Source organism: Dermochelys coriacea, chromosome 6 (genome assembly GCF_009764565.3).
Source record: "Dermochelys coriacea isolate rDerCor1 chromosome 6, rDerCor1.pri.v4, whole genome shotgun sequence".
NCBI classification, from domain to species: domain Eukaryota; kingdom Metazoa; phylum Chordata; order Testudines; family Dermochelyidae; genus Dermochelys; species Dermochelys coriacea.
The window spans coordinates 98,794,836-98,822,623 of record NC_050073.1 but is presented as its reverse complement, the minus strand read 5'-3'; the positions used below and the strand labels follow the sequence as shown (position 1 = coordinate 98,822,623).

Genomic DNA, 27,788 nt, shown 5'->3' with positions numbered 1-27,788 from the left:
TGCTTTGCCTTGCCTGTTCATGTCATATGCGGGCAACTGGTCTCTGCACAGACCATCTCTAGATGGATAACATCCTGTATTAAGATTGCATACAAGATAGCTTCAACTATGCCTCCTCAATAGATATGAGCTCATTTGATAAGAGTGTAAATGATGTTGATAGCGTTCCTCAGTGACATTTCCATATTGGACATTTTCAGGGCATCCATACATACATTTATGGACCATTATGCTATTACCACATCTTCCAGAATGGACGCAGAACTTGGTAGGGCAGTCCAGCGATCTCTATTTCGGGAGACTCTGAGCCCCCGCTTCTTAGATGGGTTACTGCTTGTGAGTCACCTAAGTGGAATACACTTTTGCATCTACTCGAAGAAGAAGAAAGGGTTACTTACTATAACTAGTTCGAGAAGTGATGCAGATGTGTATTCCATGACCCACCTTCCATCCCCTCTACATCAGTCTCCCCTCTCATGGGCTTTAGTGCAAATAAACTGAGGGGGGTCAAGACAGCATCACCTCATCTACCCGGGGGAGGGGCCACAGCCACAAGACAAGTGCAGCCCCTCTACAGGTACTGCAAGGCAAAAGTAGCCAGCTCCAGCATACTGGGCACACATACACGTAGGTAGAATACACGTCTGCATTACATCTCAAAGAACCACAGTTACAATAAGTAACTGTTTCTTTTCAGAGCTTTCCATCAAGGTGCTTAGGTCCAGTGGACTTAATGGGATTCATCTGTTTTCAGTTGTCTGGGAACAAATCTCTCCTGTGAGGTCAACAAACTGGCTACGAGATGTTGCAAATGTTTCTGCTAGTTTGGCTCAAACAGATATGAAGGAGTGGCTAGTCCTATAGGAAAAGGGGAAGAGGCAATGGAGACTACACCAAATATGAGCCCCAGGAGGATACAGGATGGGTTGAAGAGGATTACAAGGGAGAATAGGAATGGAAAGAACTTGCAGCCAGAGGGAACAGGGGATAGATTGGAGAATAGCACCGTCACCAGGAAAAGGCAGGTCTATGTGATCGGGGACTCTTTACTGAGAATAGACAGGCCTGTAACCAGAGCTGATCCAGAGAATAGAAGGGTGTGCTGTCTTCCAGGTGCTAAGATACGGGATGTAGACCGGAGGTTGAAAAGGATCCTAAAGGGAGCGGGAATGAATCCCCTAATTATCCTTGCTGTGGGAACAAATGATACGGCTAGATTCTCACTGGAACATATGAAGGGAGACTACACTAGGCTGGGGAAAATGCTTAAGGAAATCGAGGCTCAGGTGATCTTTAGTGGGATTCTGCCTGTTCCTAGAGAAGGGCAACAAAGGAGTGACAAGATTATGACTATCAACAGATGGCTTAGGCAGTGGTGCTATAAGGAGGGCTTTGGGATGAATGGCCACTGGGAGGCATTCATGGACAGAGGACAGTTCTTTTGGGATGGACTTCATCTGAGTAAGGAAGGAAATAGACTTCTAGGATGGAGGCTGGCACAACTGATTAAGAGAACTTTAAACTAGGAATTTGGAGGAGATGGTTGGGAGATGTCCAGGTAATCTCCAGATTTTAGCATTGAGAGGGAAGAAAACGAAGTAAGAAAGGATACAGCCATGGGTAGGAGAATGTATATAATGAGGAAGGGCAGTGTGGATACCAATCTAATAGAATGGCTGTAGAATGACCGTGCCTAATAGGATACAGAATGTGAGCGAGGCCAAACAGCAAAAATTAAGATGTTTGTACACCAATGCGAGGAGCCTAGGTAACAAAATGGAGGAACTAGAGCTACTGGTGCAGAAAGCGAAACCAGATATTATAGGGATAACAAATATGGTGGAATAGTAGTCATGACTGGACTACAGGTATTGAAAGGTATGTGCTGTTTAGAAAAGACAGAAATAAAGGTAAAGGTGGTGGAGTAGCATTGTATATCAATGGTGAGGTAGAATGTAAAGAAATAAGAAGCGATGCAATGGATAAGAGAGTCCGTCTGGGCAAAAATTACATTGGGGAAGAAAACTAATAGAGCCTCCCCTGGGATAGTGCTTGGGGTGTGCTATAGACTACCGAGATCTCATTTGGATATGGATAGAGCCCTCTTTAGTATTTACTTCATTAAAAACTTTAATGGAAACTGCATGATCATGGGAGACTAACTTCCAAATATAGACTGGAGGATGAGTGCTAGTAATAATAATAGGGCTCAGATTTTCCTAGACGTGATAGCTGATGGATTCCTTCATCAAGTAGTTGCTGAACCGACTAGAGGGGATGCCATTTTAGATTTGGTTTTGGTGAGTAGTGAGGACCTCATAGAAGAAATGGTTGTCGGGGACAATCTTGGTTCAAGTGATCATGAGCTAATTCAGTTCAAACAGAATGGAAGGATAAACAAAAATAAATCTGCAACTAGGGTTTTTGATTTCAAAAGGGCTGACTTTCAAAAATTAAGGAAATTAGTTAGGGAAGTGGATTGGACTGAAGAATTTATGGATTTAAAGGCAGAGGAGGCCTGGGATTACTTTAAATCAAAGCTGCAGAAGCTATCAGAAGCCTGCATCCCAAGAAAGGGGAAAAAATTCATAGGCAGGAGTTGTAGACTAAGCTGGATGAGCAAGCATCTTAGAGAGGTGATTAAGAAGAAGCAGAAAGCATACAGGGAGTGGAAGATGGGAGGGATCAGCAAGGAAAGCTACCTTATTGAGGTCAGAACATGTAGGGATAAAATGAGACAGGCTAAAAGTCGAGTAGAGTTGGGCCTTGCAAAGGGAATTAAAACCAATAGTAAAAGGTTCTATAGACATATAAATAAGAAGAAAACTAAGAAAGAAGTGGGCTAAACACTGAGGATGGAGTAGAGGTCAAGGATAATCTAGGCATAGCCCAATATCTAAACAAATACTTTGCCTCAGTCTTTAATAAGGCTAAAGAGGATCTTGGGGATAATGGTAGCATGACAAATGGGAATGAGGATATGGAGGTAGATATTACCATATCTGAGGTAGAAGCGAAACTGAAACAGCTTAATGGGACTAAATTGGGGGGCCCAGATCATCTTCATCCAAGGATATTAAAGGAATTGGCACATGAAATTGCAAGCCCATTAGCAAGCATTTTTAATGAATCTGTAAACTCAGAGGTTGTACTGTATGATTGGAGAATTGCTAACTAGTTCCTATTTTTAAGAAAGGAAAAAAAGTGATCCGGGTAACTACAGGCCTGTTAGTTTGACATCTGTAGTATGCAAGGTCTTGGAAAAAAATTTTGAAGGAGAAAGTAGTTAAGGACATTGAGGTCAATGGTAAATGGGACAAAATACAACATGGTTTTACAAAAGGTAGATCGTGCCAAACCATCCTGTTCTCCTTCTTTGAGAAAATAACAGATTTTTTAGACAAAGGAAATGCAATGGATCTAATTTACCTAGATTTCAGTAAGGTGTTTGATACCGTGCCACATGGGGAATTATTAGTTAAATTGGAGAAGATGGGGATCAATATGAACATCATGAGGTGGATAAGGAATTGGTTAAAGGGGAGACTGCAATGGGTCCTACTGAAAGGCGAACTGTCAGGCTGGAGGGAGGTTACCAGTGGAGTTCCTCAGGGATCGGTTTTGGGACCAATCTTATTTAATCTTTTTATTACTGACCTCTGCACAAAAAGTGGGAGTGTGCTAATAAAGTTTGCGGATGAAACAAAGCTGGGAGGTATTGCCAATTTAGAGAAAGACCGGGATATCATGCAGGAAGATTTGGATGATCTTGTAAACTGGAGTAATAGTAATAGGATGAAATTTAACAGTGAGAAGTATATGGTCATGCATTTAGGGATTAATAACAAGAATTTTAGTTATAAGCTGGGGATGCATCAAATAGAAGCAACGGAGGAGGAGAAGGACCTTGGAGTATTGATTGATCATAGGATGACTATGAGCCGCCAATGTCATATGGCCGTGAAAAAAGCTAATGCGGTCTTGGGATGCATCAGAAGAGGTATTTCCAGTAGAGATAAGGAGGTGTTAGTATTGTTATATAAGGCACTGGTGAGACCTCACCTGGAATACTGTGTGCAGTTCTGGTCTCCCATATTTAAGAAGGATGAATTCAAACTGGAACAGGTACAGAGAAGGGCTACTAGGATGTTCCAAGGAATGGAAAACCTGTCTTATGAAAGGAGACTCAAGGAGCTTGGCTTGTTTAGCCTAACCAAAAGAAGGTTGAGGGGAGAGATGATTGCTCTCTATAAATATATCAGAGGGATAAATACCGGAGCGGGAGAGGAATTATTTAAGCTCAGTACCAATGTGGACATAAGAACAAATGGATATAAACTGGCCATCGGGAAGTTTAGACTTAAAATTAGACGAAGGTTTCTAAACATCAGAGGAGTGAAGTTTTGGAATAGCCTTCCAAGGGAAGCAGTGGGGGAAAAAGACCTATCTGGCTTTAAGATTCGACTCGATAAGTTTATGGAGGAGATGGTATGATGGGATAACATGATTTTGGCAATTAATTGATCTTGAAATATTCATGGTAAATAGGCCCAATGGCCTGTGATGGGATGTTAGATGGGGTGGGATCTGAGTTACTACAGAAAATTCTTTCCTGGGTATCTGTCTGGTGAATCTTGCCCATATGCTCAGGGTTTAGCTGATTGCCATATTTGGGGTTGGGAAGGAATTTTCCTCCAGGGCAGATTGGAAGAGGCCCTGGAGGTTTTTCACCTTCCTCTGTAGCATGGGGCACAGGTCACTTGCTGGGGGATCCTCTGTTCCTTGAAGATTTTAAACCACGATTTGAGGACTTCAATAGCTCAGACATAGGTGAGAGGTTTTTCGCAGAAGTGGGTTGGTGAGATTCTGTGACCTGCGTTGTGCAGGAGGTCGGACTAGATGATCATAATGGTCCCGTCTGACCTTAATATCTATGAATCTATGAGCTTATCAAACAAACTAGCTCTTTTTTATTAAGAAAAAATCCTGAGATACTAACAATAGCACAGAGGAATAATAAAGCAGATCAGCTTCATGGGTAGAAAAGAACTTACTGTAAATACATACTGTAGCCCTGTTCTATTGCTATTTGCCTATAGCTCATCATGAGTCCATTTACATATTGTCCTTTCTCCTTCCAAAGGAAGTTGCATCTGGCTAGGTTTCCCATGTTAGATTTGTTGTTGCTCAAGCAGTTTGAATACAGTTTCATTTTGAATGAAGAATCTATCTTTTCGTTCAGTCCCTAGACAAGACTTTATATATCGAAGTGTTTTCCAGCAGGTTAACAAAACATTCTCAGCAACCGAAAAAAGCATTGTAAGCACATTATGAAATATCCTATGTATATTTTATCTCCCAACACAACAAGTCTTAATGCAGAGATCTTCTAATTAAGGGCTTGATCCTGCAAAGTCCTGGGTACTTTGACCCTGAACCAGCAAAGGATTTATGCACACACTTAATTTTAAGAATATTAGTAGTCCCATTTAAATCTTAATAAGTGTAAAATTAAGCATTTGCCTCAATCTAACAAACCACTTAGGCATGAGTGTTCAGAACCTTACAGGATTACCTCCTAGATTATCAATTGGACGTGGGATTAAAATCATGGTTTGTGGTCACTTTAAACATTCTTTATAACAATATTTTGATTTTTTACTCATGCAAAATGGGAAATTCATCAGCTATCAGATGAATTCTGAAAGCAACCGAGATAGAATTTCAATCCAATTGACTTCTAAATTTTTTTTTAAGTAAACGTTTTACCCAAATGCAGATGCAAAGTATCATTAAAATCAAATTCCAGTGATAAGCACTTGGTAATACATTCTGCTTTAGACAAATTTCAGATTGATTGAGGTGCCTCTATTTTTTGTTACGTAGGACTCAACTGCCTTATTGTAAAAGGATCAAGAACTAAGTAAGTTTCCTCTCTTCTCTATAATAGACCAAGAAACATTAAAATATGCTCAGATTGATAACAAATGTTGGCTATATCTAGACTTCCTCAATGTATATTTTGTTTTTTATGGAAGAGAAATTTGTATTTGTTGGATTCTGGAGAATTCTAAGAAGAAATAACTAATTCACAAATAAAAAATGAAAATTTCCCCTTAATCTTGACCATTATCATAATCATCAGATTAATAAATCTGGAACATTTTAGACCAACCTGAATGTTTGTAAATACAGTTCTAACACACAAAAATAGGGAAATGCTGAACGGAAGGTAACTTAAGTCTCCTTTGAGAAAATGAATACAGACATTTAATAATATATTTGAATAGGGGCAGTGACCAACATTGGAGGGATATTTGATCTGATGAGATTAAGAAAATTAGATCAACCTTGAATGATGTAGGGTCAACAAGAGCCAGATTATGAACAGATGCTATGGGACTCTATAGCTTTCATGCATGCTGGGAATATAATATTATGGGTTTGCAGTTTGTTTGATACATACATTCTAAGAATATAAAAGCCCCCGGGAGGGGGGGGGGAAGGTACATTTACTGTAGTCCTGCTTTCTTCCACAAACTCTGTGACTTTATATATTAAATTCTATTTATTTAATCTCAGTCTATATATGTAACCCTTTTGCCAGGTGGAGCCAGCAACAACCAGGGCCGCGTTCAATATCTAGGGGTTCCTTTTCAGCAATACAACACCGAATCGGCTCAAGCCCCCACGCAGTAATCTGAGAAAATTACACACCACCTCTGAGCACCTCTGAGAGGTAATACTTCCCCACTCGTAAGCACAGAATCTGAGTGTAGAAAAAAGGGAAGTCACCCCACAGTAATTAGGGAAAATGTCACAATCAGGATTCATAATCATAAAAGTGTGAGCAGGACAGCTACCCCAGAGTGCGTGGGGCAGTGCCTTCTGCCTCGGGTTCCTGAGTTCTACAACAAAAAGTTCCTTTTCTGTGCCCCTCTCTGTTCCCTCACCATACTCCACTCGCAGTGGTTGTCCTTGGTCAGGAGGACCCAGGATTCAGAACTACATCTGTGAGAGTTCACCTCCCACCCAGGGAAGAAGACACCTGGCTTTTTCCGCCATCTGAACACTTGCTCTGGCTAATCGCCCTGCTGACCACCTCCCACCAGCCACCTCCTGCTGGCCAACTGCTCACCTCCTCCCACCAGCCAACTGCTCACCACTTTCACCAGCTGCCTGTCACTCACCATGCTGCCACCTGCCTCTCTGCTGTGACCTCTGCAGGTCAATCTTTTATTGATTTTTAGCCCTCATCAGGCTGGTCAGAAACATTCCCCCTCCACAAGTGATTTAAGCTCTCACTGAGTACTTAACATAACAAAAGGCTCCTAATGAAGCCTATTTAGCTCTACCTTTGAACAGTAGGGAGAAATAGGTTAAACCAGATCAAGGACCCTTAGGGAGAGTCCACCCCTCCTGGCTGAGCTATCTATCCCACCCCTCTTTCTTTCACAGGGATCTGGCATTCGAGCCACTGGCTTAACGAGGTCCTTTCAGCTGAGAGTGACCCCCTCATTTGGGACAGGTTAAGCAGAGTTCTGCTTCCCTTTATTCATACAATAAAGACAACAACACTAATAACAGCATTTCACTACCCCTGCATTGAGTACTGAAGTGATTTATAACCCAACACCAGCCAAAATTGATCACTGTAAGCAACCCTGCTCTATCTGCTGGATATCTAAGAAGAGTAGGTGTGTTCATGTAAATACAGTTTGCTACTGAAATATTTTCCCCTCCTAGCTAGCTGTCAGGGGAAAGTTCATTCAGACCCTGCTTACATCTGATTTCAATCTAATCTGAAACAGGCAAAACTGGGAGTACAGCATGTGTCTTGATTTGGGCTATTTTGACCTTAAGAAAAACAGAACAGTCAGGCCATGAGAAAAAACCTGGATATATATAATTAAAACAGCAAGAAAATTGAGTTCCAAATTTTTCAAGTCTGGGAAAATCTTTCAGGAACATAGACTTAGGTAGCTAGAATGGCAAAAGAAATGTAGCATATTTCCTCTTCTGTAGTTAAATTCTGATATTTTTAAACTATCCATTTTACAGCAGAATTCTGAAAGAATTTTGCCTCAGTTTTACACTTCTACAATCTTCAGCCTCTTTTTCCACCTTTGCAAACAGGTTTGAACTCTGTACAGGTATAAATTCCAGGCATCAGACCAGTAGGAACATAAAACTCCAAGAAAACTTTCCAGTGATTTTGTAAGAACATCTTCATCCCCTGGAAAACTTAGCATAGCATTTATTGGCTCAGTGAGCAGGAAGCTTTGGTTTAGTTCACTTAGTAGAGCTGTTTAAAGACCACAGCTGTCTGGTTTGAGTTTCAATACTGTGATGACCATCCACATTACAGGCCTTCTTCACACTAATTTCACATAATGAATCAGGTCACAAGTTGGCGGACACAGTAAACCTATACTTGTCTTCAGTAACCTCATCCAGTTAAGTTATATTGATATATTGCGTAGGCTGAAAACAGCTTTAGGGGAGCCTAATATTTCCCTTTATGGTCAAAAAGGAGCAATGTGCCTCCCCTCCCAGAACTCCTACACCACTGCCAAAAAAACCCAACAACTGGATCTGAAGTCTCATTAATAATGTTTGGTTTCTCCTATAGAGATTTCTGAACTATAAATAGTCATCTGGACTAATTATCCTGCGTTATAAACACTCACTCTATATGTAGCAATCACTGGTGATGTGTTGGTGTCTGCTGGAATGCTAGAAAAAATATTAATCAGGTTAGAAATACAATGCCCATCAGTCCTCTATTTCTATTTCAGGAAGGTCATGAAGTTCAGATCTATAGCTGAGCTTCCCCAGTTTTGGAGAGGTTTGGGTTCAGTGTTCCAGTGAGACCCACTACAGGGATAGGTCTGAATTTTGAATGGTTTTGGCTTGCATTTGCTTTCTCTCTTGAATTCTGAGCCAAGTAAGAAGAAAGAGTGAGGAAGAAAAGAAGGATTGAGACAAGAAAAAGCCTGTGTAAAGATCAGTTTAAGCTTATGCCAGGCCTTAATCAAAACTTTTCTGAGAAGAACACACTTGTCTTTCCTTCTCCACAGTGAGGGCCGCAGCTAGTTAGTCCCTTTTGTGGAGGTATTACAGAAGCAAGTGCTGCTTTTTCTCAACTGCAGCCCTAGAAGCATCCAGTTCCACTGCATGAGCCATTCACCTCCAGTGCCTTCGACCTCAGTACTCCTGTCTGCCAAATCATAACTCTCTCTGCCACAGTTAAAAGACAGGGCCCTGGAAAATCACCCCTCCTTTGATCATTCTTCTCAGCTTCCACTCTAGGGGGTGGTTGAGCTCTTCTTCCCAGTCCATCTATGCTTGGTTTTCCTACCAGTTGAGTACTAATGCAGACATCTCTTCTCCATCCTACTGGACAGAGCTTAGTCCTTTGGGCTGCTTGCCTCCCATGTTAAACAAAAAGGACTGTTTAAGTAGCACTCGGGGGCTTTTTGGGAGTGGGAGATACTTTCAGCAGCTGGCATTGTTTACCCACTCTTAGTCCTGGCTCCGACAATCACAGCAGATGTCTATAGATCAAAGAAAGAGCTGTGTAATCTGGAAGTCAGTTGTAGGGCAGAACAGCTGCTTTACTGGTCCCACAAATGTATAAACAATGTCAGTGGGTGACGCTCTTTATATTACTTATCTGTGCATATGTGCACACAGCTATATATAGTTATTAGCCTCATATATAAAGCTCCTGGAACAGAGCACATGAGAAGAAATGCTGGTCTGTACCTGTTGGCCAGAACATGCACCTTCCACTTATATATTTTTAAATGATGATGTTTATAAAAATAGGTTATTCATAAGAAGTGTTATAGCTGGTAATAATGTAAACAAACCCTTTCTAGATGTAAACATAAAAATCTATTTTTTCCAAATATGTGCACCTAATGTTAGGTAACTATATCAGTAGCCCGAGTTGTAGGTCCTCAGCACTTTTGAAGACTTCCTTTGAACTGCTGTTTTCCTTTATTATAAATTCTATTAAATTCCTAATATAAGACAGATTTTCAGAGTTGACTTCCTCTTGCTAGCTGCCAGGTCCTCCAAAGACTTATTGTGCTTAACTTCATGAAGATCAGTAGTCCTATTAAGTCAATGGCGCTACTCCTCTGGGCGAAGCTAAACAAATGTGTAAATCTGAAGGAATGAGGCCATAATCTGCATTTAGATGTCTAATTCTGTATGCTCAGAAAAGTAGGCTCATATCTTATTTTTTTTAAAACTCAGTTTCCTAATTTTTGCATTCTGTAGAAATCCAAACAATTTTTAAACTTTAAAAAAAAAGTTGCTTGTCGACAAGCGATTACCTAGCATCCCTATGATCATAAAATCACAGAAATGTAGGGCTGGAAGGGACCTCTAACAATCATCGAGTCTTCCTGGCCCTCTTGGCGTACCCCGTGCCAACTGGTCGATGGCAACGGAGGGTTGCCGCATACCGATGCTGCAGTGTTGGGTACCAGTTCGGAGGGGTGTGCCAGAGTGGGGGTCAGCGCTGACTCCATCAGGATGGCCCAGAGCTGTGTCCCTTTCTCTTTTGGTCCAAGGCTTAAACGACTTGTAAATCTTGCATCTTTTGCTGATATGGGTTTCTCCCAAACAGTGCAAACAGTTCGTGTGCAGGTCACTTCTTGGCATAGAACGCCTACAAGAGCCGCACGACTTAAACACTGGGGCGCAGGGCATGCCCCGGCCTGGGCTCACTGGCTAACTAAACAGCTTATTAACTACAGGTACTAACACTGAATGAACGAACAGTTCTGGGGACGAGCTACAGCAGAACTAGAGCAGAGCAGTTCTGACGCACCTTCACTGGTGGCAAGAAGGAACTGAGGGTGGGGGAAGGGCACAGCTCCCCTTATAGCGTGCCAGGCAGTCGCCAGTTCAGGGGTCACGGAGGGCACTCCCCCCTTGCGGGTACGGCTAGGGGAAAAACTTCTGGCACCAGTGCACGTGGTAAGCACACACACCTATTGCAGAATACACACGAGCAATCACTCAAAGAAGAAAGATACGCAAGTTACCAGCCTCTGAATTCACAGATATGAGCCAATCATGGTGGAGTCAGTGATTTTGTTATTAACTCCAAAAGGAACAGGATAAGGATCATGGCTTATCAGAGTATCCTTGCAATATCAGAGTATTCTTTTGACTGTAATAAAAATTAAATTTAGATCTAGTTACATAAAAGCAACCACCTTAACACTTTTAATCAGCTGATGAGGTTTAGAGATACTCAAATGATTTAAAGTCCATTGGCTAATTTTGTAGTGCATTCGCAATATTGTGCATTCATAAAATCATGGGGATTATGAAAAAAATTGAAGCGTAATAAAATTACATAAGAACTGACAAGCTACAAAGGATAGGTCAAATCTTACTCCCATTCAAGTGTGGAAATTTTGCCAGAGTACAGTGGAACCAGGATTTGGCCCTATATGAAGCCATGCAGGTAGAGGAGGGGCTAAAGGACTCTGAACTGTCTGGCTCATACAGTCCGATTATCTTATGTGTTAGGGAAACAGATTGCAGGGGTTTTTTAATGACATGTTAACTTATTTGACCCAATGAAGTGAATGGGGGAAGCAAAGCCGATTTTTCTCATTTATCTGTATGCTATTGAATGCAGCAGCACTATTTCCATGGGTAGTGCAATAGTACAGAGCAACCTGGCAGGCTTTCAGTGACACAGCTGGAGAGGTGACTGGCAGCATGCTCAACCAGCTGTGCAACTGCTACAGGGGCAGAAGAAGAGGAAAATGTGTCTCAATTTTTAAAAGCAGAGATTCCCAGACTGTGGTTTGTGGAGTACTTGCTAATTGTCTGCAGGGAGCTGGCTCGTCACGTGGTGCTGGCTCTCCGTCTTGTTTGCAGCTGCTAAATAAATACATAACAGACAGCTGAAAATACATAAATACTTTCCTAATGTTATTTTCCCATGTAATTAACTGCTGTAGTTTCCACAGGCACGTTATAGAATTGCAAACAGGAGGGAAGATATCCATAAACATTTGCCATCTCTAGAAGTCGTGAACCACACCATACGGATGTTTGAAAAACCATAATCTAAAGCATCAACACTTCTACAGACACAGAGACTAGTTTAATGCTGTCATCACTTTTGTATAGCTCAATGTGGTGGGGGGAGAAAGCTAAAGATTTAGTTCCTTTCAGCAGACTGACAGACCTACAACTGGCTAGCCTGGTGCTCTCCTTTGTTGGGATTTAACAATGGCTACCAAAACATATTAATTCTCATAAGCAGAAAGGAGTTGAATTCTCTCCCCCAAAATATTGTAGTATCATCTAGTATTACTATAACATTTGGGACTATTAGTGTTGGAGAAGAGCATGCAGCCCATCTGATCTCAAAATTAGTTACCAAGAAGCTTGGTTACCATAAACACCTGAAATAAGTGCATTACAAATACCTACCCTAACAGATTTTCCATTATTTCATAGAAAAGTACAATATTCTACAGTAATGGTCCACAATAATAGTGTTGTTACAATGATTATTTTTCTAAGGAAGAAGAGAGGGAGAAGTAGCTTCCCCAAGATTGGATTTCTGCAATTGGCTTTACATGGGACTACCCCTTAAGTAACCCCATTGGGTTTATCTTAAGAAGATATGAAATCTGGCAACGTGGTTATTAAGAGCGTTTTTTGACAGCAGCTCATGACATCTGTGGTCTACGCTGACTGCCTCTTGCTTTCAAGGTGGAGTTTAAGGTCCTTATTTTGACCTATACAGCCCTAAATGACTTGGGACTGTCCTGTGTAAAAGCACAGCACATGGAGAAAAGCAATCTACCACAGTTATGAGCAGCAGCATTGACTGAACAGGAGGTCCCTGAAAAGGGCTAGTGGGAAAGGGTTTACCGTGAGGGGCCCTCAGCTTTGGAATGTGCTAAAATAGCCTGGTTTTTTGACCTTATTTATACTTGGGTCTTGAGAATTAAGGCCTGTTTGGGGATGGGATCTTTTAAGCAAGTTGGCTTGTAGGTTGGATATTATTGGTGGCTGTTGGTAGGAGCGGAGCAGTTAGTTTCAACAGGTCAGGGAAGAGGTGTTTGGTTGTTTTGCAATTTATACCAAAGGCACACAGAATGCTAGAGACTTCTACATAAACTGAAATAACACTATACAAATGCAACACATAGTAATGGAAAGGGTAAACTCTTCCCAATTCTCACAATCACTTTACATGTTAGCGATGCGAGTACCATAGTTTGACAGGTTCAACCACTATTAGCAGACAAAGACCAAAGCACATTATTTTAATTTATATACTTACCTTCGGTGGCCAAAATTCTGTGTACTACATAAACAACTTTTCCCTTTAGTATCTATTATATAGGGCTAAAAGGACAGAAAGCAGATGTCAACACTTCTGTCTGAAACATAGAAAGGGATGGGCTGCCTAGTCCCACAAAGTAACGTTTTATTGTCAATTCAAGAAAACAAATTCTAAATTTCTTTAGAGCTATCCATTTCAGGATCAGACCTTTCATAAATTTGCCTCAATCTGGAAAATCTGCATGGAGAATGTAAGAATGGCTATACCAGCCCAGTATTCGGTCTCTGACAGTGGCCAGTGCTAGATGCTTTAGAATGAACAGAACAGAGCAATTTCAAGTGATCCATCCCATCATCCAGTTCCTGGCAACTGGAGGTTTAGAGACACCGGGAGCATTGGGTGGCATCCCTGACCATCTTGGCCAAGAGCCATTAAGGGATTTATCCTCCACATGAGGTTTAGTAGTGCTTCATTAGGTACAATTTATGTCACTGAAATCAAGAATCCTTTCTTTGCTGTAATTCCCATTTACCAGACTTGCAGTACAAACTAGCCTTTGGAAGGCAATTTTAGCAGTTGCTTAGCTCATTATTGTTCAGATGTTGAGCCACAGCTCCAGACTACATCACTACCTAAGAGGATTATACAACAGGTGATTACTTCTTAAACCTCTCATACTGAGCTCGTCTCCCATAACATTTTAGGTTTCTATGGATAGCTCTTTTCAAGGAAAACAGCTAATGGTTCAACAGACATCCCACTTGGAAAAACAAATGTAATTTATTTTACTTAACATTTTACAGTAGCAAATTATAATTGTCCAAGAGTGTACAGTTTGATGATGCATAGGTATGATTAATCTAGTCCCCTAAACCTCCATCCATGGATTTTTAAAAATGCATTTTTTAAGACAGTGGTTCTCAAACTGTGGGTTGGGACCCCAAAGCGGGTTGCAACTCTGTTTTAATGGGGTCGCCAGGGCTGGCTTAGACATGCTGGGCAGCAGGGTTGAAATTACATCCCACCTGCCGGGACTGAAGCCCTTGGCCTTCCACTTTGGTCCCCCCCACCCAGGGTGGTGGGGCTTGAGCTTTGGCTCCCTCACCCAGGATGGCAGGGCTCAGGCAGGCTCAGGCTTCAGTCCCTGCTCCTGGGATTATGTAGTAATTTTTGTTGTCTGAAGGGGGTCACAGTGCAATGAAGTTTGAGAAACCGTTTTAAAACTTATCCTCTTCTGCATTTTTGCTAGCTGGCAAATCTAAATATATATTATATACTTATTTACAATACAAATGTAAAATACCTAATGAATAATTGTAGCGGTTAAGCATGTTTCTGGGGAGATAAAAAGTGGAGGAAAGGAGATGCCAGGAATCACCCAATAGCAAAAGAATATCTTCCTTAAGGCTTTCTATGTCATGAGTGTTTGTAGTATAAAAGAATCTCAGTATTTAAGAATATGGCTGACTTATTTAGGGGGAACAAACCAACCAAATTTTTGTTAACTCAGGTAACTATATGCCAGGGACTAAACCCTGGCTCCCTTGAATGGAAAGATTCCCCAGCAGTATGGATGGATGGCTGGAAAAAGAGAGAGAGAGAGAGAGAGAGAGAGAGAGAGAGAGAGAGAGAGAGAGAGAGAGTGTGTGTGTGTGTGTGTGTGTGTGTGTGTGTGTGTAATTGCATGTATTTTTTCCTAAATCTTTCCCCACACTGTTTACTAATATCAAAGTGTTACATACAAAGACATGGATCACCTAAAGCCATCAATAAATGCAACCACCTTTGCAGTACAACGTGACAACAAGGCAATGCTACACAAAATAAGTTTTAGGGCAGGGAAGTGAAAAGTAACTTATAAAATTAGGGAAATTTAGGCAGGCAGAATGCAATGATCTCTTCCATAATTTGGCCATGATGGGTCATTCAATATGATATACATCAATAAGCCATAATGTGTACCAACCATTATCTCATGCAAAATAAGAAGTTTAGTCTAGTTCGGTATTGTATCTTGAGGAAACAGATTTCACCATAGAAAATTCTCTATAAAAAGCTTCACTTATTACATAGGTGTACTCAACCTTGCTGGAAACAGAGAGAGAGAAAAAAAGCAGCATTTTCTAAAAATGAGTATATCTATATGTCAGGCTCAGTTAATTGCCCAATTCTGTGTCAACCAAACGCAGGAGTCACTATTGTACTGATTCTATTACAAAACAGAGCCTCAGAATGATGAACACTTGCTTTTGAACCAAAAATGTTTCTTCTTTAAACTCAGATGTCTTTTCAACCAGAAAGCTTCTCTATAACACAGAAAAAGGTCTTTAGTCCTCCATATTTATAACTTACCTTACACTGACAGTTTACAAGATTCTAAATATTTTAAAAGATTATTTTGATGAGTAATGTCATTTACTGTGTAGAACTGCCATTAATTTAAACAGTAATCCCTAACATAGATGATTTGGGGATTGAGCCCTATACCTCAAATCACCATCCAATAAAAAAGAAAAACCAACCTCTCCCCCACAACCATTATTTTTAAAGGGTGGAAAAAAACAAACATTGCAGAGCTTCCCATGAACTAAAAAAAACAAAGATTACATCCTCCAGACTGGACAGATGTCTATAACAGATTTGCATGCATAAAGGCGTTCAATTAATTTAACAGATTAAAAAAAATCAGTAACAACCATGGAGTGTAAAGTACTGTACGAGTTTCTAGCCTTTTAAAAAAAATCAATCAATCAATCTGAGGCTTGACCTTAAAATGTTCTCCAAAGGCAAAATGCTTCCTTTCCCAACTGAAAAATTCACACTTTTTTTGTGCCATGCTACATCAGAGTGATTTTGATTCAGCATAGTAGCAAAGAGTTATGGTAGAACTTTTATGACAGTTGGAACCCAAAGGGGTTGTCTCTTTGCTTGTTTATATCAAATGAAGAAGTGTCTCACTACAATTACAATTAGTTCAGGCGTAGCTGACATCCCAAGTTTCCAGCATAGCTTTACCAAAGGATTACTCTCAAGTGTTTTCATAAGAACCTTGTCATTCCAGTTTAATACTCGGCATATTCTCCTTCCCTCTGTTAAAACTTATTTACTTTTTTTCAAAGCCTTCCCTGATCTTTTGCTTTAAACAATTCTCAATATTGGCCAAGGCAGGGTGGAGGGATGGGGTAGATTTTCGACTTTGGCAGCGTGTACTTGAGTTGAGGTAAAGCAGAATGCATAAAAATGAGCCTTTCACCCAAATGAAAGTCATTTAGCTTCAAGGTAAACCTCAATTTAGGTGATGGGGACCGATGATTATAGAAATCTTCAGTATGTTTACATATTAAAAGGTGGGGTCTTTCCCATAAAAAAATCCTACTTACTTTAAATTCCTTCATGGTATTTCCTACAAATTCCATGAAGTGGTGGTAGCAAGGAGAGGAGAAAGAAACTAGGGTTCAGCCCCCAAGTACTGCAGATCTCTCATCTGCTGCCAGGGCTGTACCTCCAGACCTTCTGTCCTAGTCTCAGTTGTGGAACCAGTGATGTACCACCAAGAAATCCTAAGACTACAGATGAATCATAAGCACAGAGCCTAATTCTGCCCTCAGTTACTTCCAATGAAGACAACAGGGTTAATAACAAAAGTAATCGAGGGCACAGTTTTGCCTCAGAAGATGCATGAGCCAGAAAGGATACAGCTTGATATTCAGAGCTTACATGGAAGTGGCAGGGCTGGCATTTAAAAAAAAAGCAAAAAAACACAAAACTTTTATTTGTTAAGTGGGGTAATTTGGTTAGGAATGCATTGCAGTTAAAAAAATGGCACAGTTGGGTTCCTTGTTTAAAGCTAGAAGCACATTTCAAAAATCGAGCATGATTTTATCTCCAGTAACAGATAGTTTAAATTCACCCTCTCATTATTATAGGATCATAGAAATATAGGACTGGCAGGGACCTTGAGAGATGATCTAGTCCAGGGGTTCTCAGAGTTTTGTACTGGTGACCCCTTTCACAGTGCAAGCCTCCGATTGTGACCCCCTCCTTATACATTAAAAACACTTTTTAATATATATTTAACACCATTATAAATACTGCAGGCAAAGTAGGGTTTGGGGTGGAGGCTGACAGCTCACCATCCCCCATGTAATAACCTCACGACCCCTTGAGGGGTCCCAACCCCTAGTTCGAGAACCCCAATCTAGTCCAATCCCTTGAACTGAGGCAGGACCAAGCATACCTAACACCATCCCTGACCTGTTCTTCACCTCCAGAGATAGAGATTCAACAACCTCCCTTGGTAATCTGTTTCAGTGCTTAACTATTGTTATAGTTAGAAAGGATTTCCTAATATCTAACCCAAATCTCCCTAGCTGCAAATGAAGTTGATTATTTCTTGCTCTACCGTACGTGGAAATGGAGAACAATTGGTCACAGTCCTCTTTAAAACAGCCCTTAATATAGTTGAAGATATCAGGTCCCACTCAGCCTTCTCATCTTTAGATTAAAAATGCAGGTTTTTTTTTTTTTAAACCTTTTCTCATAGATCAGGTTTTCTAAACCTTTTATCACTTTTGTAACTCTCCTCTAGACTCTCCAATTTATGCACATCTTTTATGATGCCCAAAACTGGACATAGTACTCCCGGTGAGGACTCACCAGTGCTGAGCAGAGCTGGACAATTACTTCCCATGTCTTACATATTACTCTCTTTTAATACACCACAGAGCGATGTTTGCCTTTTTTGAACCTGGATCACAGTTAGTTTATATACAATTTGTGATCTCCTAGAACCCCCAGATTCTTTTCTACAGTACTACGACCTAGCCTGCTGTTTCCTATTTTGCAGTGGTGCATTTGATTTTTCCTTTCTAAGTATAGTGCTCTGCACTTGTCTTTATTGAATTTCATCTTGCTGATTTCAGATCAAAGTTATCAAGGTCCTTTTTAATTCTAATCTTGTTGGTCAAAGTGCTTGCGCCCCTCCCAGCACAGTGTCACCTGCAAGTTTTAATAAGCATACTCTCCATTCCATTATCCAAGTCACTAATGAAAATATTGACTAGCACTGGACTCAGGACAGACTCCTGTGGGATACCACTAAATAAGTCACCCTGCTTGACAGCAAACTACCTTGGAGTATGGTCTTCCAACCAATTATTCACCCACTTTACAGTAATTTGATCTAGACCACATTTCCCTAGTTTTCTTATAGGTATTTTGTGTGAGACTGTGTCAAAAGCCTTATTAAAAATCAAGATATTTCCATCTACTGCTTCTCCCCCAACCACTAGGACACTCACCCTGTCAAAGAATAGAATAGAGAAGAAAGTACAGTAAATGTTAATTTCAAATTTACATAGCCAACTTAATAAATTATTAAAGTGAGGTTGTTTTGTTTTAAGAAATTTTCATGACAAAAAATTATGGAATTAAAAAGTAATTTGCACAATAAATTCCAGCAGCATATGTTGATGTAATCTCTCTCACTCCTCAGGATAAAAGCTCCAGAGTCAGTTTACCTATGTGAATGTTTAGGTCATGTTGCAAATAGACTTCTATCAGAACAATGGTTAAAGGTGACATTTGCTGACAACCATCCAACAGTGATTTAGGTTTACATGCATTGAAAGTAATGTTTTCTAAAGTGTTGGCTAAACTTAAAAACACAAAACCCATCAAACAAACCAAAACAAAAAAGACAAAAAAAAAATTCTTACCACATTTTTGTAATTATTTCTAGTCAGGCATTTGTGTGTATCAAAATACATATATTTCCTCTCAATCATATTTTAGAATGCATTATATTTTTACATCTAGTATCGGAAATTTTTGAATGCTTATCCCAGTTTTCTTTTAAGTTCCTATTCCAACTTTTAAACAGTATAAACAGGCAACATGAAGAATAGCTATACAGTGCCTAATAGTCAAGAATGAACAGCAAACTAATCTTTGCTTCAGCAGCAGCCCACAGAGCTGGTTTTTGCCCATATTTCATTAAAAGTTTTGTTTGCTTTTTTTTTAAATAAACAAATGAAAGCAGAACTCAAGTTTAAGCCACCGTTGTAATAAACGAAGAATCATTTCAAACACTGATTAAAACCAAAGGTCGAGAATAAAAAAGTAATTTCCCATTAATAGACCAGTGCTCTGCATGTGTTCCATCACTGTTTTCAGTTCAGAAATGTAAGAAGGTAAGTGACCCAAGGCTGTTCATATTCAACTAAAAATCTAACAAATTTTAGTACCAGTAGCTGTAATCCCACTACCAGCAATAGGAAAAACAAGTACTATGAAACCTGGTATCAAGCGGATAAATTCACAAAGTCAAGAATTCAGATGTAAGGACAGAATACCTTCCTGAACTCTCCTCATTGTGCACTGCTTATTATAAGTAACAGAATGCAGGTGTTGTTTTTTTTCTTGAAAGTATTAAAATCAAAATTCACAAAAGATAGGTATAACTGGCCTAACAGATTGCAACAACTAGAAGTTATCCATATATACATATACAGTAGCTAGAAAATGCAAAAACATGTGGTTAGCAGATATTATCAGACAACCTTTGTTTTTCCAATCATTCTGTATTTTAGAATGCATTACATTCTAAAAATATATTTAACCTTATAACATTTTAGGACTGGCTTTTTGACCCAGGAAATTGAGATTATTTCACAATATCTTATGATGTACTGTATCAATCGGTAGCATGAAACAGTTACAGTATTAACAAGGGTGCATATTAACCATTGCAGGAAAGTCACTATTAAGCACTTAGCCAATTTTCAGTGGCTTAGAAATTTTTTGCTGAAGCTTCTATTGTTCAGTAGAAGAACCTCCCCACAAAAATCAAAAAGACAACCCTTTCTTATATTTTTAAAATAGGAAAACTGATTCTTTTTATATATTTGCATTCTTAGGCAGAGACTTAGTATGCCATGTCATGTCAAAGAGCATGTTTATGACCAGTAAAATCCTTCTTGGAAGAACGTTCATAAAGGAAACTGTCAATCTCAATTATAGCATACCAATTGTATTTGCAACAATATTCTTTAACAGCTTGAAAGCCAACAATATGGAATGTACCAAGGGATGTCTTATATAGAACTGTGGTAGCAATTATTTGTTTAGGTTAGTTCACTGGATTTTGATGTCGAACTTTTCTGAACAATCAGTATTCTCTGTAGAAATTAGAAAACTACAAAAAGATACCCACAAAAATAAAAAAGGTAGAAATCTTCACTGTCTTTTAAAGTTCAAGTAAAGACATCATCTTCACAGCATCTCCATTAGACAATGGCATACTGCTCGTATAAAAGATCTCTTATTCTATAGAAGTCCTGGCAAAGACAGCCTTCCAATCCAATGCGCCCTGTTTCAGTCTGAAACAAAAAACATACTTGAATCTATTATCTTTACAGTGAGGTGGTTAGGGAGATACACATAATGTGTTGCATATATTCTATATAGCTTTAAAAACAACATACTTACCCTACGAACAGCCACTAGGTTGTTGCACACAAGCACCCCTCCTACAAATTCAGCTTGAATTCCTTCTCGCAGAAGAACTTGTTTAAAATCAGACAATCTTGGCTCATTCATGAAAACAGACTGATGTCCAATAACCTTTCAATGAATAAAGTACAAAAAATAAATCTTCTAAAGATTTTAGTAAAACATTTTTATTAAGCCTTTATAATAAAGTAACTCAGAATATGATTGAAAAAAAAAATATTCCAGGGCTGTCAAGCGATTAAAAAAAATTAATCACGATTAAGTGCGCTGTTAAACAATAATAGAATACCGTTTATTTAAATATTTTTGGATGTTTTCTACATTTTCAAATATATTGATTTTAATTAAAACAGAATACAAAATGTACAGTGCTCACTTTATATTTTTTATTACAAATATTTTTGCTGTAAAAAAAATAGTATTTTTCAATTCACTTAATACAAGTACTGTAGTGCAATCTCTTTATCATGAAAGTTGAACATACAAATGTTGAATTATGTACAAAAAAAACTGCATTCAAAAATAAACCAACGTAAATCTTTAGAGCCTACAAGTCCACTCAGTCCTACTTCTTGTTCAGCCAGTCAATCAGACAAACAAGTTTGTTTATATTTGCAGGAGATAATGCTGCACGCTTCTTGTTTAAAATGTCACCTGAAAGTGAGAACAGGCGTTCACATGGCACTTTTATAGCAGGCATTGCAAGGTATTTAAGTGTCAGATGCACTAAAGATTCTTATGTCCCTTCACACTGCAACCACTATTGCAGAGGACATGTCCATGTTGATGATGGATTCTGCTTGATAATGATCCAAAGCAGTGCAGACCGATGCATTTTCATTTTCATCATCTGATTAAAAATGCCACCAGCAGAAGTTGGATTTTCTTTTTTGATGGTTCAGGTTCTGTAGTTTCCGCATCAGAATGTTGCTCTTTTAAAGACTTCTGAAAGCATGACTCCACACCTCATCCCTCTCAGATTTTGGAAGACACTTCAGAGATTCTTAAACTTGGGTTCAGTGCTGTAGCTAACTTTAGAAATCTCACACTGGTAACTTCTTTGTGTTTTGTCAAATCTGCAGTGAAAGTGTTCTTAAAACGAACATGTGCTCGGTCATCATCCAAGACTCCTATATTATGGAAATACATGGCAGAATGCGGGTAACACAGAGCAGGAGACATACTATTCTCCCCCAAGGAGTTCAGTTAAAATTTAATTAATGCATTATTTTTTTTAACAAGCATCATCAGCATAGAATCATGTCCCCTGGAATGGTAGCCAAAGCATGAAGGGGCATACAAATGTTTAGCATATCTGGCACGTAAATACCTTGCAATGCCAGCTACAAAAGTGCCATATGAAACCTCTCTCACTTTCAGGTGACACTGTAAATAAGAAGTGGGCAGTATTATCTCCCGGAAATGTAAACAAACTTGTTTGACTTAGTGATTAGCTGAATAAGAAGTAGGACTCTGTGGACATGTAGGCTTTAAAGCAAGGATTGGCAACCTTTGGCACGCAGTGTGTCAGGGAAATCTGCTGGCAGGCCAGGACGGTTTGTTTACCTGCAGTGTCCACAGGTTTGGCCGATGGCAACTCCCACTGGCCACAGTTCGCCATTCCAGGCCAATGGGGGCTGCGGGAAGCGGCATGGGCTGAGGAACATGTTTTTGAGTGCAGTTGAGTGCAGTATGTGACAAAAATCTACATTTGTAAATTGCACTTTCACAATAAAAAGATTACATTATGATACTTGTACGAGGTGAATTGAAAAGTACCATTTCTTTTGTTTATCATTTTTACAGTGCAAATATTTGTAATAAAAATAATAAAGTGAGCAATGTACACTTCGTATTCAGCCTTGTAATTTAAATCAATATATTTGAAAATGTAGAAAAACATCCAAAAATAGTTCATAAATTTCAATTGGTATTCTATTGTTTAACAGTGTGATAAAAACAGAGTTTAATCACGATTAATATTTTAAATCACAATTAATTTTTTGAGTTAATAGTATAAGTTAACTGTGATTGACAGCCCTAATTTATTCAATTTCCCCTTTGATAGGCGTAATTATTTTAAGGCGGCCTCCTCACTAGCAACTCCTGGTCTGTGCTGGGATACTGGACCTGCGGGACAGGGCATGGGAAACTCTGGTTTCCTTTTAAAGCTCTGTTATCTTGGGAAAGTCAGCTAGGGTGAGATTCTCACCCATGCTCAAACCCTTTTATGCCAGATGAAAGGGCCCTATAAACCTTGGATCTAGCCAAGAGAGGATTTCCCCCTTGGTAGGTACTGTGTAAGACAGTCATAAGGCTCCCTGGTAGGACCTGCTCACAAGCCCTGGGGCAAGCGGTGTGCTGGGAGCAGTGCCCCGATAACCAACACTGTGGTTCATAGCACAGCCCAGGGAGGCTGCCATAATTTAGACAGCCCTAGGTGCCTTCCTAAGTTATGCTCCAAGGGATACAGAGGCCCTCAGCAGTACTGGTTTGAGAGGGTTCAAAGGTGGCAACCTACCTCCAGCTGGGCTAAGAGCTGCAGCACAAGACCTTACCCTTAACATCTGTATGTCTCAGTTTTCTCTATTTCTTAAAAGAAGTTAATGATATCTACCCAGATACGCAAAAGTATTTGAGGACTAAGGATGAAGAGTGCTATAAGAATTGCACTGTCATTCTCTGTTGGTCAGTTAGGTGCTTCTTTTTGAAATATTTGTGCATGTATCTATCTTTAACTACATAAGATAAGGAAACATTTACCACAGTGTCAGATGAAATTTAAGAGTAAATCCAAGGAGTGTACCAACTAGGGATGTCAATTAATCACAGCTAATACCTGCGATTAACTGAAAACAAAACTAACACGTTAATCGCATACCTCTGGGTGGAGGGGAAGAGAGAGGCATTGGCAGTGAGGGGGCTGAAGCTCCAGCTCGGAGCCTGGTGTGGGGTGGAGGCTTGAGCCTGGAGCCCCACACAAGCCCTGAGCGAGCCCCAAGCAGGGCTGAAGCCCCAAGACCCCTGCCTATATTTGAAAATATAGAAAATATCCAAAAATATTTAAATAAATGGTATTATGTTACTGTTTAAGAGTGCAATTAAAAATTGCAATTTATTTTTTTAATCTCATGATTAATCGCAATTTTTTAAATTGCTTGACAGCCCAAATACCAATCGATTTCCAAAGCCATGCATGGTAAGTGCACAGGTCACATAATAAATAAAAATTTGTATTGCATCAGTACCTAGAAGCCCCATCTGAGATCTGGGTCACATTGTGGTAAGCACTGTATATTATACATAATAAAGAGTATGTCTACACTACCCGCCGGATTGGCGGGCAGCGATCGATCGAACAGGGGTCGATTTATCGCATCTAGTCTAGACACGATAAATCGACCCCCCGTGCTCTCCCATCGACTCCTGTACTCCACCGCTGCGAGGCACGCAGGCAGAGTCGACGGGGGAGCGGCAGCAGTCGACTCACCGCGGTGAAGACACCAGAGTAAGTTGATCTAAGTATGTCGACTTCAGCTACAATATTCACGTAGCTGAAGTTGCATAACTTAGATCGATCCCCCACCCCTTAGTGCAGACCAGGGCAAAGAGACATTCTCTGTCTTGAAGCGCTCACATTCTGAACAAAGAAAGCGGTAGCTATGTAACAACTGTAAAAATCACACTAAGGGCTGGTCTTCACTACAGGGAGATAGATGTTGCTGCAATCAATGCAGCAGGGATCGATTTAGTGGGTCTAGTGAAAACCCGAAGCGCGCTCTGCTGTCGATTTAGCGGTTGACCTCAATACTCCAGCTCCCCAAGAAGAGTAAGGGAATTCGAGGGGAGAGCATCTTCCGCCAATGCAGTGCAGTGAAGACTGGGGCAAGTCGACCTAAGACACCAATTTACAACATGAACAGTACGATACTGGAGGCCTTATTCAAGCAAAGCTCCTGACTTTAATGAGACTTCTACCTGAATAAGTCCCGCTTAAAGTTAGGCTCTAAATGTTGAAAAAACGATACCTGCAAATCATCCCCACAAATATAAGACAGCACGTAGCCAAGGGAAGGCAAAAGCTTTTCTACCTCATGTGGTGGCAGTGGTTCTAGAGTAGGGATGATCTCGCTCTCCTCACATACTTCCTTATCATCATCATCAAACAAACTCTTCATGGCCTTTTGCTGTGCAATAACACTGGACTCAGAAGAAGGCATATCCACTTGCATTTCCAAGTCTTCTCCATCTTCCCTCAGCTCTCCTTCTTCCAGAATGACTCCTGTGTCCACTTTTGAAACCCGCATGTCCAGGACACCATCTATCCAGGCTAGTTCTGCATCTTTTGCTTTACAGAACTGAAGGGAGCTGACCAGAGAATCTTTTAACCTGACCTAAAGTTGCACATAGACAAAAACTGTAATGACTTATTTACATAAGCAAACCTGACAGCACATTTCACAGGCTCTTAACACCAACTTTTTAAATATTAATAATTTCCCCATTCATTATGACACCATGTTGTTTGAATCCATCACACTCTTCGGAAAAAAACCCTCCAGCAATAAGGCACAATACTAAGTGACAGAAGAGTACACATGGCTCGCACCTGACAACAGGCTTGGAAAGCAGCAGAGAAAAAACAAACAAATATTAGTGCTCTTTCTTGGTAAAGATAAGCAGATCAGATTGTGGCTTTTGAGGATTAAGGTGAGACTTTCATTGCAACTCCCTTTCTCACATATTTTTAATCTGAAATATTTTTCTGCAGGGCTAAAACTATCCCTGATTGCTCTTGGTATGTTTAAGAATGGTTCCTTCTGCTATGTTTGAATTATTGGAGAGATTTAAAAAAAAAAAAAAAAATCAACCACACAACATATCAACTTTGCATTTAAATGGCACTTATGTAGTTCTTTACCAGTCATGATGGGAAAAGATTAAAAATCTAAAGTGACTAAAACATCACTTTTAACCACATTCAACTGGAATCTAAGATATTAACAGATTCCAGTAAAAACCTGCCTTTTTTGAGACTTCATGGTGGCATTGTCTTCCTAGGCTCAGATGCTGCTGCTGTTGGGATCAAGTGTATGAAGGAGACTTGCAAAGGTTTCATTATAAACACACACCACAATCCTCCCAAAAAATAAATTTGATTTCTTCTTCATTTTCTGATGCCCCCTTCTGTTTCTTTTTCAGATGTTAATACTGCAAAGGCATGAATTAGCACTGTGCAGAGAGCAGAAAATTTGTTTTGTGACTGATTTTGAAATTTGACTTTCTTCTGAATAAGAATGAGACTTGAAAGTTGTAAAGTTCTCCATAAAGGAAAATTCCAAAAAAATATATGTTTCAAATCCATCAAAACATTTTGCAATTTTGACATTTTTTTTACTATAAGAAGAAATAACAGGTTTTTTCAAAATGAAAAATCAGAATGTTTTATTCTAGAACAGTTGAAATGAGACGTTTCAATACTATTAGAACTTTAACCCGGTTTTCTTCCAAAAATCAATCAACAATTTTGAGAAGCATTTCAATTTGGATTTCCATTGGAGTTTCTCCAACCAGCTCCTCTCACATGCTCTCATTCATGCCCCACTTCCTTCAAACTGAGGTGTGTACTCTTCTCTCTAGCCCCATTACCCTTCCATTAGATCTCTGCTTCAAAGCTTAATTGGAACCATTTATAATGCTGACATGCTCAGGCAATTTCTCTAGTTTTTCTTCATGTTACACACAGACACACACAGAGTAATGGTATAGTTAAGGTTTTTAGTAAAATTAACTTGCTCTTACTTGACATGCATATTTTCAGTTACTACTTGGGCTATTTCTTTTGCATCCAAAACTCTTACAACAGTTTCAATAAGAAGTTTGGATATACAAGGAATGCAGGACTGGGACTCAAATACATACCTAAATATATACAATATGTTCAGCAGAGCAAGCTCAATGAGATACTTTCCTTTTGCATTTTATAACTGCAGGCTTAAATATGTAATCTTAAACTTCTATTAATGTAGTGACTGCATTATATATGTATTATGTATAACATAATATCCACAAGATTATAATGGAAATGTTTCCATCTTTCCCCAGAAATAAAAGTTAATTCTCTTGCCTCAATAGGACTAGATGTAAGTGCTCATAGCATTATCTTCTTTCCCTCCAAAAGGCACAGCCAAATAACGATATAATCTGATCAATGTAGAGCTTTCACATCCCTCAGTACTCATACAATTGATAAATCCCACCATCTTACCTGATAGATGTGAGTCTCACTGGTTGCATCTACAGTTTCATGCAGTTTAGGCATATAAACTTTAATATCTTTTCCACCAAAAGCTCTGCAAGACTCTGAAAGGTCCTGGCTGGCCTCAGGTGGACCATGGACAATGATCAACTGTCGTGGCTTCATCTGGTTAATGATTTTTTTAATGGAGTCACCATCTGAGCGTCCTTCATAGTCTATGTATGTAACTCTGGCTCTAATTTGATTTAAAAAGAAAAAAAATTCTTAATGCTTTATGTCCTAAATTTAGAGAAAATAATTATGTTGTCTTATTGCTTTAACACTTGCTTTTCCTTTCCCATTCCCCCTCCTGCCCTATACCACATCATGTATAAAAGTAGACTGTAAATTCTTAGGAACGAGTCAAATTCTGTGCCACCTCCAGGAGGAGCAACACAAAAGGGGCAGCCCACAGGAAGCTTTAAGCCACTTTGTGCCTTCTTGACTCCAAAACAGACCCCAGCCTAGTTTAGGCAGCCCAGGGAGGTGGGTCTGCTGTAAGTTACAGAAGCCTCCCCCATGTTGCTTGCAGCATAAGCCAGAATGGCAGTAGTTATGTGCACTATGCCCCCCCAAATGTCAGAGACTGCAAGAGGAAGAGGGTGGGGAGAAGGCCACACTTGGGCCATATATGGCAGC

The 27,788-nt window shown here is 39.7% G+C and overlaps 1 protein-coding gene across 1 annotated transcript in view; it reads right to left on the bottom strand.

The window, feature by feature from the left end:
• Positions 1–16,021: 16,021 nt before the first annotated feature.
• Positions 16,022–27,788, bottom strand: part of CPSF2 (cleavage and polyadenylation specific factor 2) — a 30,791-nt gene continuing 19,024 nt past the window's right edge. Inside the window, exons 12-15 of the mRNA XM_038405443.2 lie at positions 27,120–27,345; positions 24,943–25,245; positions 20,828–20,962; positions 16,022–20,718 (exon numbers count right to left, since the gene is read on the bottom strand). Of these exons, the coding sequence (XP_038261371.1) occupies positions 20,626–20,718; positions 20,828–20,962; positions 24,943–25,245; positions 27,120–27,345 (757 nt within the window). The 3' untranslated portion in view covers positions 16,022–20,625. The remainder of the gene's footprint in view (positions 20,719–20,827; positions 20,963–24,942; positions 25,246–27,119; positions 27,346–27,788) is intronic.